Here is a 17,378-nt window from a genome sequence, read left to right on the forward strand (position 1 = left end):
AGGGATAAAAGACTACACATTGGATATAGTGTACACTGCTTGGGTGACAGGTGCACCAAAATCTCAGATATCACCAGTAAAGAAATTATCCATGTAACCAAAAGCCAACTCTTCCCCCAAAACTAATGAAATAAAATTAAAAACTTCCACATAAATGTAGAAGCTGAATAATTATCATAGCTAATGCTTATATAAGGTACTCATCATGTGCCCAGAATTGTTCTAAACATTTTATGTATGGTAACCCATTTGATCTTCACAGGAGCCCCATAAGGTGGGCACAATTCACCCTATTTTCCAGACAGGAAAAACGAAGTTAAGAAGCACAGCTAGTAAGGGTGGCAGCCCACTTTTGCACCATGTGTCAGGGCTGTAGAGCTTGTGCATGTAGCCTTTCTCTCATGTCATCCCTTAAGAAGACAGGGAACTCCCCTATACCTGGCTCACATATAGAGATTCTGGTGTCAGGGGCCTCTGAGGAATAACAGTTGCACATTTTGACAAGTGCAGCTATCCAAACATGTATTAGAGTTAATAGACTAGTGCATTCAGGAGAAACAGAAACTTATAAAGTATAACAATATTTTGAAACAAAATCAGCACCGCATGTATACTTATAAGACTCCTTAAATGTCTTGTTTCTATATCAAACAACAACAAAAGGGTAATTGGGTTGGTCAGTCAGTGTGTTAGTCTGTTCTCGTGCTGCTAATAAAGACATACCCGAGACTAGGTAATTTATAAAGGGAAGAGGTTTAATGGACTCACAGTTCAGCATGGCTGGGGAGGCCTCACAATCATGGCAGAAGGCAAAGGAGAAGCAAAGGCACGTCTTCCATGGCAGCAGGCAAGAGAGTTTATGTGGGGGAATTCCCCTTTATAAATCCATCAGATCTCATGAGATTTACTCACTATCACGAGAAAAGCATGGGAAAGACCTGCACCCATGATTCAATTACCTCCCACTGGATCCCTCCCAAGACATGTGGGAATTATGCGAGCTACAATTCAAGATGGGACTTGGGTGGGCACACAGCCAAACCATATCACTCAGTATAATTTAGGTGTCCTGTATTCATCCTTGACTTTGACCTGCTGTTTGTGAACCATGTGTAGGTAGCCAGGTTTATGAAGTCAGGCTTTTCCTCTCTAGCGAATTCTGCAAAGTTGGATGCTGACTCCATCTAGACAGAAATACATCTTCCCTTCTGAAAAAAGGACTCTGGTTGCTAAACTTTTCACATCAATGGATAGATACAGGAGCCCATCGAGTCAATTGTCTGGCTGGAAGGCTGTTTAAGTTGGAAATTATGAAATTAACATCCAGAACATAACCAATGATGATATTAATAGTTACCATTTCCTGTCATGTGTGGCACTGTGCTAAGCACTTTCACAGTCCTGAACAGAAATGCTAAGTAACATAGCCCATGGCCACATATTCAGTAAGTTGTAGAGATAGGCTCTACCAACAGACGTTCTGCCTGAAGAGTCGCCCTCTTAATGTGTGTGCAATCCTAGCCTAATTTCATGTGTTTGATTTACCACAGTTAAATCAGTTAAGCAGAAATGTACAACAAACTGTAGAAATGCTAGATTTCAGATTTGATGTCTTCCTTGGCAAAGGGAATGGCCTCTGGTCAGGCAGGACTGAGTTCTCCTTGCTGTGGTTTGCTTGTGAGATCTGGTGATCATCTTTAGAGGGTCCCTGCTCTTCTCTCTCATGCCCCATCTTTGGATTACATCATTTCCCTTCATCGAGGGTCTTAAAATCCTTTGAAGAAAGATCTTGCTCATTGTACCTGCCAATTCTTGAAGTTCATTCTAAGTCTTTTTTATGTCTTTACTGTGTTTTGGAGAAAGGGTCTCACTCTCTCTCCCAGGATAGAGCACAGTGGCACAATCTTAGCTCACTGCAGCCTCAAACTCCAGGGCTGGAGCAATCCTTCTACCTCAGCCTCCCAAGTAGCTAGGACTACAAGTGTGTGCCACCATACCAGATGGGGTCTTGCACAGGGGTCTTGTCCAGGCTGCTCTCAAACTCTTAGTCTCAAGCAATTCTCCTGCTTTAGCCTCCCAAAGTGCTGGGATTACAGGTGTGCACCACTGTGCCCAGCCTTTCACTGTAAGTCTTAAGTCCTGATCAAAGAATTACTGCACTTGTGAGTCTGGACAGGATGTTTCCCTGTGGTTTGTCGGTACAGTGGCATACATATCTCTCATCAAAAAGTTCCACCTACCTCTGTAAGCCATATTCTCTGTCAGCATTGGCTAAAGGAAGGTACTTGCACATTCTTGGGGAGAAAGGGGCTCTTTGACTAGAACTTGTATTTTTTAAAAAGTCCTTCATTAAGCAATGCCACTTCCTGAATGTGGTAACTGGTCTTCAGAGACTGTTCCCAATGCACTACCCCACCTGTATTGTGTTGCTGTCTCCCAAATTGAGTCTGGGCTGGCCCTGTGACTCATTTTAATCAGCAGAATATGATAGAAGCAAGTCTATGTTAGTTCCAGTCTACAGCCTTAAGATCTGGCAACTTCTGCATTTCTACTCTTGGGAGCCCTGAGATGTCATGTGAGAACTCTAGTTCCACTATTGGAGAGATCCTGTGGAGAAGCCTGCTAGGTGGCCACCTGAAGAGGAGGAGGCCTGAGGAGAAACACAGCCCCAGTCAGGCTGTCCCATCTAACCCTCGGCCATCAAGCTTCTGAGCCGAGTCAACAAACCTGTGAGTGGAGAAACCACTGGGAATCTTCCAGCCCCAGCAGACATCACATGGAACAGAGATGACCCTTCCTGCTTGGCCAGCCTGAATTCTTTAGCTACAGAATTGTGAGTAATGGTAACATAATTAATGTTTTCAGACACTAAGCATTCAGGTAGTTTCTTATGACTGTATCAGATAACAGAAACCCTGACACTATGTAACATCAGTAATTGCATCATAGTTCAAAAGCCTGACTAGTCAATCACTTTGCTCTTCGGCTTGGGGCTTCACAAGCACAGGGGAAGTTTCCCAGACTCCCCTTCTACAGTCACCCCACTCGTGTCGTCAAGAAAGTACATGGTTCTCTACTTAAAGTTACCCAAGTCATAATTATAGATGTGTTCAATTACTTGGGTTTATTTCCTCCATGAAACTGGAAACTCCATGAAGGTAGGGAGCTAAGAGTGATATTTACTGCTGAATCCTCCACTTAGCACAGGGTCCAGAACACAGTGGACACTGAACATATATTTTTTGAATGCATAAATGAACTTATGCAGTGTTTGAATTGGTATGAAGTTTGGGCTGGGTGCGGTGGCTTACGCCTGTAATCCTAGCACTTTGGAAGGCTGAAATAGATGGATCACCTGAGGTCAGGAGTTTGAGACCAGCCTGACGAACACAGTGAGACCTTGTCTCTATTAAAATATATATATATGTAATTATATATATATATAATTACATATATATATGTAAATTAGCTGGGTGAGGTGGCAGGTGCCTGTAATCCCAGCTGCTTGGGAGGCTGAGGCAGGAGAATTGCTGGAACCTGGGAGGCGGAGGTTGCAGTGAACCAAGATTGCACCACTGCACTCCAGCTTGGGTGGCAGAGTGAGACTCCGTATCAAAAAAAAGAGAAGAAGTTTGGAGTAGCTGGAGCATAGAGATTGAAAAATTGTTAATTTGCTAGGCTAAACAGTTTGAACTTGATCTTGTAGTGAGCAAATGAACAGATGTACAGGGTGGCCTAAATTCCACCATTTGCCACCCTTAATCCACAAAATCAATGCAACTACATAATCCATCTAGTTGTTTCAAGTCTCCCAGGGAATTAGTTTCAAGGCACATTGCCAGGTAGAATTCCATTTTTCCTCCCCACACATTTCTAGCATTCCTGGAACTATCTGTAGTAGAAAGTGAGTACCCTTTCAATTATCTGTACTTATATTTAAAAACGCTTGTGAAAACGAGTTGCTCTGAGTTGAGCTGGAGATGCTTCATTGCATATCCCAATGATGTCAATGCCTTATGGCTCATGAAGTCAGTAAAATATTCAAAGATTTTTGGGAACCAAAAAAAGGACTTAATAGAACATATGATATACTGTACCTCCAGTATTAAACATCTCATGCCCACACCTGGCCCTAAATAACTAGCACCAAGTCAAATTGTACCTAAAGAGCTCTCTTCAGTCTGCCCACTTGTATTTGGTGAGCACATCCCAAATGATGGAGACAACATCTGCGAGGTCAGCTCTCCTCTCAGCACTCTGGTGAACGCCTCGCCTTGGAGCACACTGTTGACCTTTTGCATCCACCCGGTTATACCGTGCTCATTGTCACCATCAGTGCTGACCAGCAGTTCTTAGTACACATCCTATCTGTATCAGTCCACTTTCACCTGGTTATACAGTGCTCATGGTCACCGTCAGTGCTGACCAACAGTTCTTAGTACACATCCTATCTGTATTAGTCCATTTTTACCTGGTTATACAGTGCTCATGGTCACCGTCAGTGCTGACCAACAGTTCTTAGTACACATCCTATCTGTATCAGTCCACTTTCACCTGGTTATATAGTGCTCATGGTCACCGTCAGTGCTGACCAACAGTTCTTAGTACACATCCTATCTGTATCAGTCCATTCTCACCTGGTTATACATTGCTCATTGTCAACGTCAGTGCTGACCAACAGTTCTTAGTACACATCCTATCTGTATCAGTCCACTTTCACCTGGTTATACATTGCTCATTGTCAACGTCAGTGCTGACCAACAGTTCTTAGTACACATCCTATCTGTATTAGTCCGTTTTCACCTGGTTATACAGTGCTCATGGTCACTGTCAGTGCTGACCAACAGTTCTTAGTACACATCCTATATGTATTAGTCCATTTTTACCTGGTTATACAGTGCTCATGGTCACCGTCAGTACTGACCAACAGTTCTTAGTACACATCCTAACTGTATCAGTCCATTTTCATGCTGCTGATAAAGACATACCTGAGACTGGGCAATTTACAAAATAAAGAGGTTTAATGAACTTACAGTTCTGTGTGGCTGGGGAGGCCTCACAGTCATGGTGAAACATGAAAGGCATAACTCACATGGTGGCAGACAAGAGAAGAGAGCTAAAACCATCAGATCTTGTGAGACTTATTTACTATCACGAGTACAGCATGGAAAAGACCTGCCTCCATCAGCCAATTACCTCCCACCGGGTCTCTCCCATAACACATGGGAATTCAAGATGAGATTTGGATGGGGACACAGCCAAACCATACCACTATCTGTTCCTGAGCTACATGGCTTACACAGTATTCTACATCTAAGCCTCTTTTGCAGCCAGAGAGAAATACTTACCTATAATTTATAAGACCATGCACAATAGAAGAAACAGGGCACCTGTGCATGTCTACAGATAAATAGATATCCTTTCTTTATATACAGAAATACACATAATAAAGGACACAGAATTTCCATATCTGTCAACACAGAGAACAAACAAAACCCTAGAATAGATAGTTAGCCTCCTCTGCTAAATAGACACTGCCCTCCTGCCACCACCACATCCATGTCATAGACATCGAACACTTAGAAAGCGACTTTCAACCTGTGACTCCTTTCTAGTGAATGCTTGCCAGTTTTGTGAGGTGGAGAATGGGGATTTGGGGAAGGAGAGTGTATTTGTTTAGGTAATGCTAGCCACTATAACAGAAAAACAGTGACATCTCAGTGGCCTAATACAATAGAAATTTCTTTCTTATTCTTGCATAGTCTAATCAGCAGAGAGTGGGGAAGATTCTGCTCCAGGCAGTCATGCAGGAACCCAGGCTGCCAGAGGTTCTACCCTCTTCAACACTAACTTTCAAGATCACCAGGGGTCTCCACATATAGCTGCCATATGAGGAAAAAACAGAGTGTAGGATTACACACTGAAGGTTTATCACGGGTCAGACATAAAACAGTACATGCCACTTCTCCCTATATTCCATTAACCAGACTGCAGTCACAGGGCTAAGTATAATTGCAAGGTAAGCTGGGGCATGTAGTGTAGCTTAAGAGGAAGGGGATCTGGGCTCTGTACCTGGCAATTCTCTTTGCCACAGGAGGATCATTTTGCTGGCTGTCATTATCTATCTGTTAATTTTTTTCCTTCTTATTTTTCCAGTTGGGAATAGAGTCACTTCTTTTTCTCATTCAGGTTTTATTTTCCCCAGATAGCCCTCCAATAACCTTGTTGCCCACTCAGCCCACCCACACTTCTTTCTGGGAAAAGTTTGAACCACAGTGGTAATAATACCCATGCAATGGATAAGGCATTCTTATCCTTATTGGATAAGACAGCAGTCAGCTAAGGACTTTTGAAAATCAGGTTCCCCAGGCCACAAGGAAAAATCTACAGTGGAAACAGTAGACGTCAGCATTTCCCAGACACTGATTAAGGTTCTAGAACAATAGGAGGGAGATAGATTCTATCCTCCAGGATCCAGGGAAGGTAAGCCTGGAAGACAAAGAGCTCACCTGAAGGTGGATAAGCCCATGCTGTAATCCATGGGGCTGTGGGTGATGAAGGGGGAAATGCATGCTGTGTAGGGTGGTGTCACCCTGAACAGCTGCCAGGCTCAGCCCCGGGGACTTAATATACCTTCCTTAGTAGAGAACCATAACCTCAGTCATCATAATTCCAGCTTTGCATAGAGCTGTGTAGTGTACAAAGCCCTTCGCTGTTCACTGAGAGTGTGTTATTTTCTTCCCTCAATAACATAAGACAGGTATTATGTTTATGCCTTCCTCTCCATCTCTACTCTCTCTTCGCTACCACTGCCTTACTTCAGGCCTGCATCATGTCTCAGTGGACTCTTAGGACAGCCTCCTAACAGGTCTCTCGGCTCCAATTTGCCTCCCTCTAATCCATTCTCTACACTGTAGCAAGAGTAATCCCTCAAAGAAAGCAGTCCCCTTTCTTCCCCTCCTAACACCCTTCAATAGCTTCTCTCGCAGTTTGGATAAAATCCATGTCATTAGCATGCTCATCAGGCCCTACCCGATATGGCTCCTGCCTGCCTCTCCTGTTTCATTTCTTTCCATTGCTCATGCTGAACTCTGTAGCTACAGCAACACTGAATGGCATATGGTTTCCGCAAACCCAGTGAGCTTCCTCACCTTTGGATCATAACTTTGATGACCCCTCTCTCCATAATGCCACATGCCCTCCCTTTCATTTGCTAACTTCTCTTTAACCCTTAAGTATCACCTCATTCCTGAGAATGCTTTTCCAATGGCCATACACACATAATTGGCTGATGCCCGAGCTATGCTGTGCAAACTCTCTCATCGTCACACTGTACTGCTGTGATGTATTGCTGTGCCTGCCTGTCTCACTAAGCTGTGAGTTTTCATAGGGAAGGTCCATTACATACTCATCTTGATACCCAGTCACCTAGCATTGCACCTGGCATCTAGCAGGTGCTCAACAAATGACTGTTGAAGTGTTTTATCAACAAACCTGCATTTTAAACTCAGTAAACTACTGCTTAGAGGGCTTAAGGGGTTTGTCCAGGTTGTAAACTAAGTCACGGGAGAAATGAGATACCTCAGTCTTTCTGAAGCCTCAAATACTTCACACTATGTCACATGATCTTCAAAGGGAGACACATAATTATGTTGGCTGAAAAAGTTATATCTCTCAAAGAAATGTTTTGTTTTGTTTCAAATCTTAAGTCCTTTTAAGAATCTCAGGAAAGTTATGGATTTTTTCCCCCGGGAAAATATATACACACATCAAATTTTTAATGCAATGTAAGAGTGTGTTAAAAGAATATTGGCCAGAATGGGGTAGGTATTGTTGCAGCAACATATAAACCACCAAATGCCAATGACACAGCACAACAAAAATTGAATTCTAACTCACATGAAGTCCTTTATGGGTCAGCAACGGCTCTCCTCCATCCAGTGACTCAGGGGTTTAGGCTTCCTTCACTGTAAGACAGTGTTCTGTCAACACATGCTTCCAAATCCACAGGACAGAAGACAGAAATGGAGAAGGCACACTGGCTCTTAAGTGGTTCAGCCTGAAAGTGTCACATCTCTGTGATAAATTGCCAAATATCCACGAATTCCTTCCAAAATCGTAGGCATGCCCCTTTGCAAAGTGACTCTGCTGTTCCTCCCATCAACCGGTATAAGCTCTGTCTCCAGCTCTTGAATATGGGCTTGGCCATTGCTTCAGCCAAGAAGACAGTAAGAAACCTCAGGCAAGCAGAGGTTTGGAAAGCACTTGTGCACTGGGACTTGTCTTTTCTTGCTGCTTTTTGAAACCGTTAGATCACCCTGAGATCAAGCATGAGTTAGTCTATTTGGAGTCATGTGGCCCATTTACTTCATCACTTCAGCCAATGGCCAACACTAACTGACAGGCAGAATGAATCGTCAGGCAGGTGAGTAAGGCCATCCTGGACCAAGCAGGCTCCTGCTGACCTACCAGTTGGCTGAACCAAGGCAAGGCCGGCACCCGTCTTAGTCTAGGCCTATTTGATGACCCAAGGAATTGTGAGCTGATAAATGATGATTATTTTAATCTACAATTTTGGGATTATTTGTTATGCAGCAAAAGCTAATACAAAAATAGGTATCAGGAGTGGAGCGCTGCCATAGCAGAAAAGTGAAAAGTGGCATTGACTGTGGAACTGGGTGGAGGCTGGAAAATCAGTTAACAAAAGTTGGAAAAACAACAAACTGTTACTGGATCCGTAGACTTAGAGTTACAAATTCCTACATATAGTTTAAAGGCCTAGAGACATATGATCAGTTTCAAAGCTCTCGCATGGTCAGAGATGAGATCTATAGCCCTGAGTAAGAGCAGATAGACCAGAAGAGTGGTATGGTGTGATAACTGTAATAGACTTAAAGCAGTGCTAACACATCCTAAAGGCAAGGGGAAGCTTCAGAATTAGAAAAAGGAGCGTTTAGGAGTCAGAAAAAAAAAAAAAAAGTGTGTCTAGCCATAGATTTCCTACTAACCAGCTGTGGAGACAGCTGTGAAACCCAGTCTCAGAGGCTTGGAAGATTATACTAAGTTTCTTGGCTTATTGTCAAAATCAAATAAGATGATGTATGGGGAAACTGTTAAATTGCTAAGAACCGTCCCTGAAAAATATGTGTATTATTTTCCCTACAGCCTGAGGCGGCCGTCCTCCAGGCCGGATCTCAGGTGAGCTGCACTGGGAAACCACCAGGGGGCGCAATGAGGTTGGAACTCAAGGAGACAGGGGCGCCTGGAGCGGAAGAAGCCCAGGAGAATCTATCGGGAAGGCTTTCTTGAGCAAATGACATTAATATAAAATTTGAATAATGAGTCGTATTTAGCTAAGTGGCACATACTCTGGACAGAGGGAACGGCATGCAAAAATCCTGGAGGTGAGAGAGCACAGGATTCACTCGTGTAACTGTCCTCTCTAAGCCTGCAGTCTCCTCCGTTTGAACATCAGGTTGAGGAGGGCGAAAGTCGAAGGGGAGCCCTGTCTGCTAAGGGTTTGATTTCTCTTAAAGGCAGGCAGATAGGAGACAAGACATGGATCTTTCTTGAAACACAATTTTCTGCTTGTTTACAAATGATTAACCACCACAATCAATTGTGTCAAAGTTCAGGTCAGTTGCATCCTTTGGGACAACGGTGACATGTTGCCTTGTACTTAGGCTTACGACAACTGGAATGCACCCTGGGTGGTCTGGCAGAGAACTTGTGTTCTGTGTTTTGGACACAATGTGAGAAGACTACCATCTTCTGTGGCTTTCCCATCCATCCCCTCACTATACTTCCTTATTTGATTCTCCAACCCCAACCCAGCTACTCTGCAGGGAGGCAGGAGGGGGAGGCTTACCATTTCGTACGTTCAAACCCACAACAAACTTATCAAGTAGGCAGTAATGAATTATTATCCCCATTTCACAGATGAGAAAACAGAGTCTTAGAGAAACTCTGTAACTGTGTTTAAGGAGAGCAAATCCAGTCTGTGTTCTTTCCACTAGCCCACCCTCATACCTTGCAAGCTGCCTCTCCCATGTGAGGTTCCTCACCCATATTGCAATAGCAAAAGCAACAGGACCGCCATCCAACACATGGACTCAGCCCTTTATGTGTTGCAGGTTGGTTTTGTAAATGCCAGGTTGGTGCAGTTTGGACTTTAATATGTTGATTCTGGGGAGTCAGGGTTGGTTTTCAGGAAGGTAGGTTGGAGAATCTCAGTCATTTGCATCTTTTGGGATACAAGCAATAACAACAACACATATATATTTAGATAATTATTCTCATGTAGTGATTTCTTTTTGCTTTTTCTTTTCTTTTTTTTTTTTTTTTTTGAGATGCAGTCTCACTCTGTCGCCCAGGCCTGGAGTGAAGTGACGCGATCTCGGCTCACTGCAAGCTCCACCTCCCAGGTTCAAGCCATTCTCCTGCCTCAGCCTCCCGAGTAGCTGGGACTACAGGCACCTACCACCACACCCAGCTAATTTCTTTTGTATTTTTAGTAGAGACGGGTTTTCACCATGTTAGCCAGTATGGTCTCGATCTCCTGACGTCGTGGTCCACCCGCCGTGGCCTCCCAAAATGTCATGTAGTTATTTCTATAATGCCTATTTGTTCAACATTTACACATTGGGTATTTGGTCTGACTCTCCCAACTGTGAGTGGTAAGTCGGCATAGTCCTAATTTTACATATGAGGAAACAGAATCAGAGACAGTCAATGAAAATATCAGCTCACTTATAGAGAGAGCACATAGAATGTGCCAGGCAATGCTCAACATGTTTTGAATACCTAGATTTATTTAATCTTCACAACAACCCGGTGAGGTTGGAACTATTATTATCCCTGTTTTATAGATGAAGGAACTTAGGCCCAGAGAGGGTTAGTAATTTTCTCTGGCCACACAGCTGGTGAATCACACAGAAGCAATTTGAACTCAGGCAGATGGGCTCTAGAGCCCTACAACCTCTTACTGACTTGCTCAAAATCACGTAACTGGAAAGAGGCAAACATGGAATTCAAACCTTGGCCTGTCTGACTCCAAAGCCTGAATTCTACTAAGTAACAATAGCTTACATATCTGAGCACCCAACATAGGCCTGTTCTAATCATTTCCTTATATTAATTTGTTTAATTCTCACCACTTTGCAAGTAAGGAAAATGAGGCACAGAAGTAAAGCAACTTGCCCATAGTCCAAAGCTATTAGGTTGGTGCAAAAGTAATTGTGGCTTTTGCCATTTAAAGCAATGACAAAAACCGCAATTACTTTTGCACCAATCTGGTCAGTGACAGAGAATGTACTTGAACCCAGGCTGTCTGGACCTAGAGCCACAGTCCTTGCAGCCTCACTAATAGCCTGTCCACTTAGCAGCTTACCCCAAAGTTATAGAGGAATAAACACCATGCTGCTACAGATTTTTCATCATTCTGGTTGGTTTCCAGAGTGACAGGTAAGTTTTTGGTCTGTGCAAAGTCTGAGTTTCCAGTCACTAGTGGCTTTCTGTTTACTTTGCAGAGCTATTTGCTCTTGGGGACAGAAGCTGACAGTGCACTCACAGCACAGACTTGTCATGGGCCTAGCAGCCTCTGTGGCATCTCCTGTCACATTGGGAAAATGAAGAATTCCAGGACATCGGCGTGGAGGGCGCTGGTGGAGCTATTTCTTCTCTGTGCTGCCCTGGGCTGTCTCAGTTTGCCTGGCTCCAGGTAAGTGACAGTTACCAATAATTCGCTGATCAATAATATGACAGGGAAGGTGCAGCCACATGATGCTGACCATCTCTTTGTCACATGTCTATTGAATGAGGAACGTCTCTTGAGGCAATTTGCATGCATCTGTTAACATACTATCATCAACCCTCTTCAAATTTTTGTGGAACCAAGCGGCTGATTTCAACAAAAGTTCCTGTAAGAAACTGACATGTTTAAATGTATTTTGTCATGCTGAGAAGAATAGGATATTTGTTCTGTATTCTGAACAAAGCCTCCATGTGATTCTTTATGAAAAAGAAAGTTTGTTACGTACAGAGGAAAAAAGAGCCAATTCATGAGATGATTTTAATAAATGAGATTGACCCACTCTACCTACTCATCAACCTCAAATCTTCAGATTCTCAGGTTCTTTCCCATCCCCCTCTTACACACACACTTTCTCTCTCTCTCTCTCCCCCCGCTACAATGTTCCCAGCAGTTAAATGCTAACTGATTTGTTTCATTATTGTTAGTCTCCATTAATAGGGTGCAAAACAAGCTAAAGAGAATGTCTTAGTGGGAGCTCAAACTTGGGCTCCAGTGATAGAAGAGCCAGTGACGTAGCAATCTGGGGACGCTCCGTGTGCATGAGAAACCCCTACCATGAGATGTTGAAGTGTGCATGTGTCCCCGGCCTCCATGTAAACACTCCTGTGGGAAGAGGGACTGTAATTCCATTCCTTTTACTTAGTCCAAAAATGAGATCTGAACAAACCTTTCACTTGGTGTGAGGAGTACCTCCTACCCATGGGACACAGCCTCTGGTCTCAGTTCTGTTGAGTTGCCATTAGGAACCACAGCATGATGAGCATTCAGTCACTATCCATTGGCCACTCAATAAGTAACAGCTATTAGGATGATCAAGAATCTCCATTTAGCCCAGAGAATAACTAAGCTGCCAAAACCTTCCTTGTGTGTACTGTGTGTACACAGAGAAGCATTCAAGACCCAAGAAAATGTCTCCAGAATGGAGGACTTAAGGGAACTGTAGAAAACCTATCTATAGCACTGTGCCCCTGGGTGGAGATTTCTGTTGGGCTCTGAGGATACAGAGATGAGCCTATGTTCTCACAAAGAATGCCGACATGTGAGCACATGCTGTGTGTACCATTGCAAGAGATGCCACAGGGGCAGCCAGCAAACAAGGAGGGAATGATCAGCTCTGTGGGGCATGGGGCCTGGAAAGACTTCGAGAAGAGAGAGTGCTAGGACTGAATCTCTGCAGGTGAGTGGGTGTTTGCCGAATGGCTAAGGGATTGAAAGGTGTGCCAGGTAGAGGGAGCAGCACAGGCAACTGTGCATGAGTGTGAGAGAGCTGGCTTGCTCCTGAAGCTTCCAGACACTACAGTGGGCCTTGAGCACAGGTCCTGGCAGGGAGCTGAGAAGGATGAGATAGAGTAGGAGTGAGCAGGCATCAGGTCATGGGCAGAGTTAGGGGATGCAGGAGTACCAGCTAAGGAGCGTGAACCGTATCCTCGCCGCAATGCAATGGGAGGACATTGAAGGGTTGAAGCAAAGGAGTGACACGATCAAATTTATATATTAGGAAGTTCACTCTGAGGTAGGGAGTGGAGGGGCAAATGGTTGATTAGAGTGCAGCCTGAAAAATTGTATTTAATCGTCACCACAATGTCATGAGGTGGCTGTAATCTCTCCTTCTTGCTATGTAGGAGAACAAACTGATCCTCAGTGACAAGAAAAGATTCATGCATGTGTGGTGAGTCTCAAACCCTTACCTGAATCCAGGTATAGTTCTGACATCCACTCGTAATTCCCATGAGGCAGTCTCGAACACATCAGGTATTGGAATTCCATCCATGAAGTAAAAGAATAGTCTTTAGTTCTGGGACAGAAAATGCTGAGATCACCTTCGTATTGGCCAAGAGAGTTTTTTGCTTTTACTTACTCTTGTAATCAAGTCAGACAATGAAATCATAATCACTGTGTCATAAGATCTATCATTTATATATTGCCACTCTGTACCAGCCACTTGGAAACATTAGCTATAATCCTCACAGCTATTCCATGTAAGTGCTACTGTTTACCATTTCACAGAGAGGGAAACAGAAAACGTAAGTGTCCCAAGGCTACCCACTTAACAAATAGCTAACTCTGGATTCAAATCCAGTTTTGTTCAGGTCTCAGAATCCCTGCACTCTCTCTGCATCCTTCTGTTTCTCACTAATGCGTTGTCCCCTCCCCGCCCCAACCCACCCTCCAACCCCCACATTGTGTATCTGACTTGCTGGCCTCCCGTGCCATTTCTCCATCTCTGGGCCACACATTTGTTGCCTTGAGATGTTGCTTTAAATTTCATGTCTACCACAGCAAACAACAGAGAGAAGAGAAATTGAAAACCTGCCACCCAGAAGCTGCCCCTTCTAGCAAAGAAAAAGGATGCTGTTTGCAAAGGGGATGCAGCTGCTTAACAAATTGTGTGTGACAAGAAAGTTGTTGTGTCAGGGCATTTCTACCGAAAGCCAAAATATATTGACGCACCCCATCTATATAAGCTGATGGCTTGCAATTTACTGCTGACCCAATCCTGCTGTACTGGATGGATCCATCTTTATTTTGATCAGAGACGCCTGTTAGGAAGAGAGTGGGAGACCTGGGCCCAGTGAAATGTGTCCTAATGCTGGCTACAGCATTTTCTGCATCCCCAGGAAAGACACCTCCTTGCCAGTCCTTTAAGTAGAGGGGGCACATGTTCAAGGACCTGAGCAAGGGTGTTTACTGTAGCTCTATTTGCAATCGCAAAACACTGGGAGAATATAAATGTTCCTCAAAAGGAAAAGGAATAAAATAAATGCAATGCATGTCATATAATAGAACATCCAGAAAAAAGAAATGAACTAGATCTCTTTATGAATCAACATGGATAGGCTTCAGAAATGCAATGTCGATTAACAAAAGCAAGTTGTAGAATCGTATGTGTAAGTATGAATAAAGCACACACAAGCAATACTATAGATAGTCTATAGATGTCAAATTATTTAAAAGAGACTGGAAGGAAACACACCAAATTCATGGCAATAGCTCCTCTGGGGGTAAGGTGGGGGGAGCAAAATTGAGACTGCTGTAACATGCAGATGTCAAAATTAAAAATTAAAAAAAAAGACTTGAAGCAAGTGTACCAAAGTATGAACAGTTGCCAATCTGGATGTGAGTACATGGGTGTTTATTATATTATTTCTTGTACTTCTCTCAGCCTGTTTAATTTTTCAATGTGAAAAGCATACAGAGGATTTTTAATGACAGAAGTTTAGTCAGTAGGTCAAAATGTCCATCAGGTTTGTTTCTATAGAAATTCATAGGGGTGAAAGGCTTGTGTTGTTCCCACACACAGAGGCCCTGGTGGAGCCTAGAATTTATGTGGCTCCTCATTAGTCCCAGGAATTAAAGATGCGATTTAATGCTAGCCTTTCTTTCAGATTTGCATTTTGTAGTACTAATAAACCGCACACATTTCATCCGATGTAATTTACAAACATACTATGTATTCAGCTGATTACTTCATTATATTGCCACCTTCCATAATGAAAATTGGGTGCAAAAATGAGAGATGTGGTAGATATAACTACTTTTTACCAAGTTCTTTCTGTAAGTGATCATCTTGCCCATTAATAGGCTTTCAAATCTCAGAGAGGAAAATAATTGTGACTCTTAATAGCTAGTGTGTACATTACTTATCCGCTCAGTCTCAACTGTGGCGCAGGAGTTGTCTTGGTTGCTAAAAACACAATGTAACTGTTTTGTAGTTGAAATAGGAAGAGGGTACCCTGCAGAGCTGTCAAATACATACTTAGGAGAAGCTAAATCACAGACAGTATTGTTTTGTCAAACCTGGTCAAATTAGTAGATAAGAACACATTCTGCAGCCCCCCACTGGTGTGCAGCATCCTGCCTCAAGTAACCATTTTAAAGTATCCACCTGTGGTTTCCAGTAGTCTTTGACCTTTCATTAAAGATCCAACTTTACTAGGCAATTGATTTTTGCTGGTCTCTGGGGCGGTCATGGACACGGATTTCACTGTAGTTAATATTATCCTCTTTTTAGGACTTTTGCCAAGTGAGAACGTATTGTTAATGACCTTGTCGGGAGTGACATCCTGTGTATATGAGATGGTGAAAACTACGTGATGCTCTTCTCCCTAATGACTCAATCCTGGATATGGGAATGAAAGAGGCCTTACATAGAGGTTGGAAGAGATTGGTGGAGTCACTGCTGGCCCTGTTTCCTTCCAGGCAGCATGGGGCAACGGAAAAAGCCCATATATACTCCAGAGATTAACAGACCTTGGCTCAGATCCTAACACCACTGCATACCAGCTGCATGATGGTGGACGCGTCACTGTCTCTCTGGGCCACTTCACTCATCTGCCCAGGCGGCAGTGCTCCACAGCTGCCTTCCAGCATTGCTGTGAAAATAGAAGGAGGTAGCATGGGTGATGCTGGGCCACTGAGCACAGCCTTGACATGTCTGTCATAGGTGCTCAGCAAAACCTCTATTCCTTTTGTCTTCCCATCTCCTTTTGTGCCTTGGAAAGGAACACAAATTACAAAGAATCTTACAGTGTAATGCACTCTTTCATTTATAAGAAAAAATAAGAATCATCATACACTCTTCATATTATAGAGGAAGAAACTGAAGGCCCAGGCAAGTTAATTAGCATCCTCATTCATTCACTCATAACCCAATGTGCTCCAGGAAATGAACAAAAAGAATTGCCTTATCTCTGCTGGTGGTGCTGAGGTTTCCAAGAGTAACTGTCCTTCACTCACTTCTCCTCTCAAGAACCATCTCTTCCTCTTCCACAGCTTTTCATGGTCAGATCTGTACCTAGCACAAATCTCTTATCCTGAGATCCAAGCCCATATAGGAACTATTTACTAAATGAGTCTCTGTAGGTGTTTCAGGACACCTGGAACTCAGTATGCCCCACCCGAAACTCACGTCTTCCCCATTAAGATTTATTTTCTGCTGTGTTTCCCACCACCCACACACTCAAATGGGAAACCAGCATCCATTTAAAAGGCCTTCCTTTAACACCCCACCTCCACCATCCAATGATCCATCATTTGCCATCCATTCCACATAAGAAATATCTCATATGTTGGTTCTCCCCATCCTCTTTCCCCAGCCATTGCCATGATTCAGGCTTATACCACTCGATGGGACTGCTGCTGCCAGTCTCCTCCTTGTTTCCCTACCACCAGGCTCTCCTGACTCCCACTGGACCTGCACAGCTTCAACCATGGGGCCTGCATGCTGGAAATCCTTGCCCTCTGGATAAAGTCCCGTAGAGCTAGGACGTGAGACATGTTTCTCTTTTCCTATTCTGAGATAAACTGTGACTTCCAGAAGTCAGAACCTTGGTCTTATACCTCTAGGTATTCCCTGTAGCACAATACCCTGAGTTAGTCCTCAGCAAATGTTTCATAGACTCTTAACATGAACAGATACCTTAAAGACAATCTAGTCCAAACCTCTGATTTTCCAGAGGATGAAACAGAGGCCCAGAGATGGGGAGTAAATTGCTTAAGATCATATATCTAGCTGTGGTTGTGTTCCTTGCATAGCTGTAGCATTTTAGAGTTTATAGTGTTTTCC

At 43.4% G+C, this 17,378-nt stretch overlaps 1 protein-coding gene across 2 annotated transcripts in view; it reads left to right on the forward strand.

Annotated features, from left to right (window-relative positions):
* The first annotated feature begins 11,438 nt into the window (after nt 1-11,438).
* Nucleotides 11,439-17,378, forward strand: part of C8B (complement C8 beta chain) — a 37,641-nt gene continuing 31,701 nt past the window's right edge. Inside the window, exons 1-2 of one of the 2 annotated variants that reach the window (XM_077955731.1) lie at nt 11,562-11,719; nt 15,825-17,080. In XM_077955731.1, coding sequence (XP_077811857.1) covers nt 17,034-17,080 — 47 coding nt within the window. In that variant the 5' untranslated portion in view covers nt 11,562-11,719; nt 15,825-17,033. Of the gene's footprint in view, nt 11,720-15,824; nt 17,081-17,378 lie in introns of both variants that reach the window. The other variant, XM_001114456.5, reaches the window with a different exon arrangement.

This window comes from Macaca mulatta, chromosome 1, assembly GCF_049350105.2.
Source record: "Macaca mulatta isolate MMU2019108-1 chromosome 1, T2T-MMU8v2.0, whole genome shotgun sequence".
Taxonomy (NCBI): Eukaryota; Metazoa; Chordata; class Mammalia; order Primates; family Cercopithecidae; genus Macaca; species Macaca mulatta.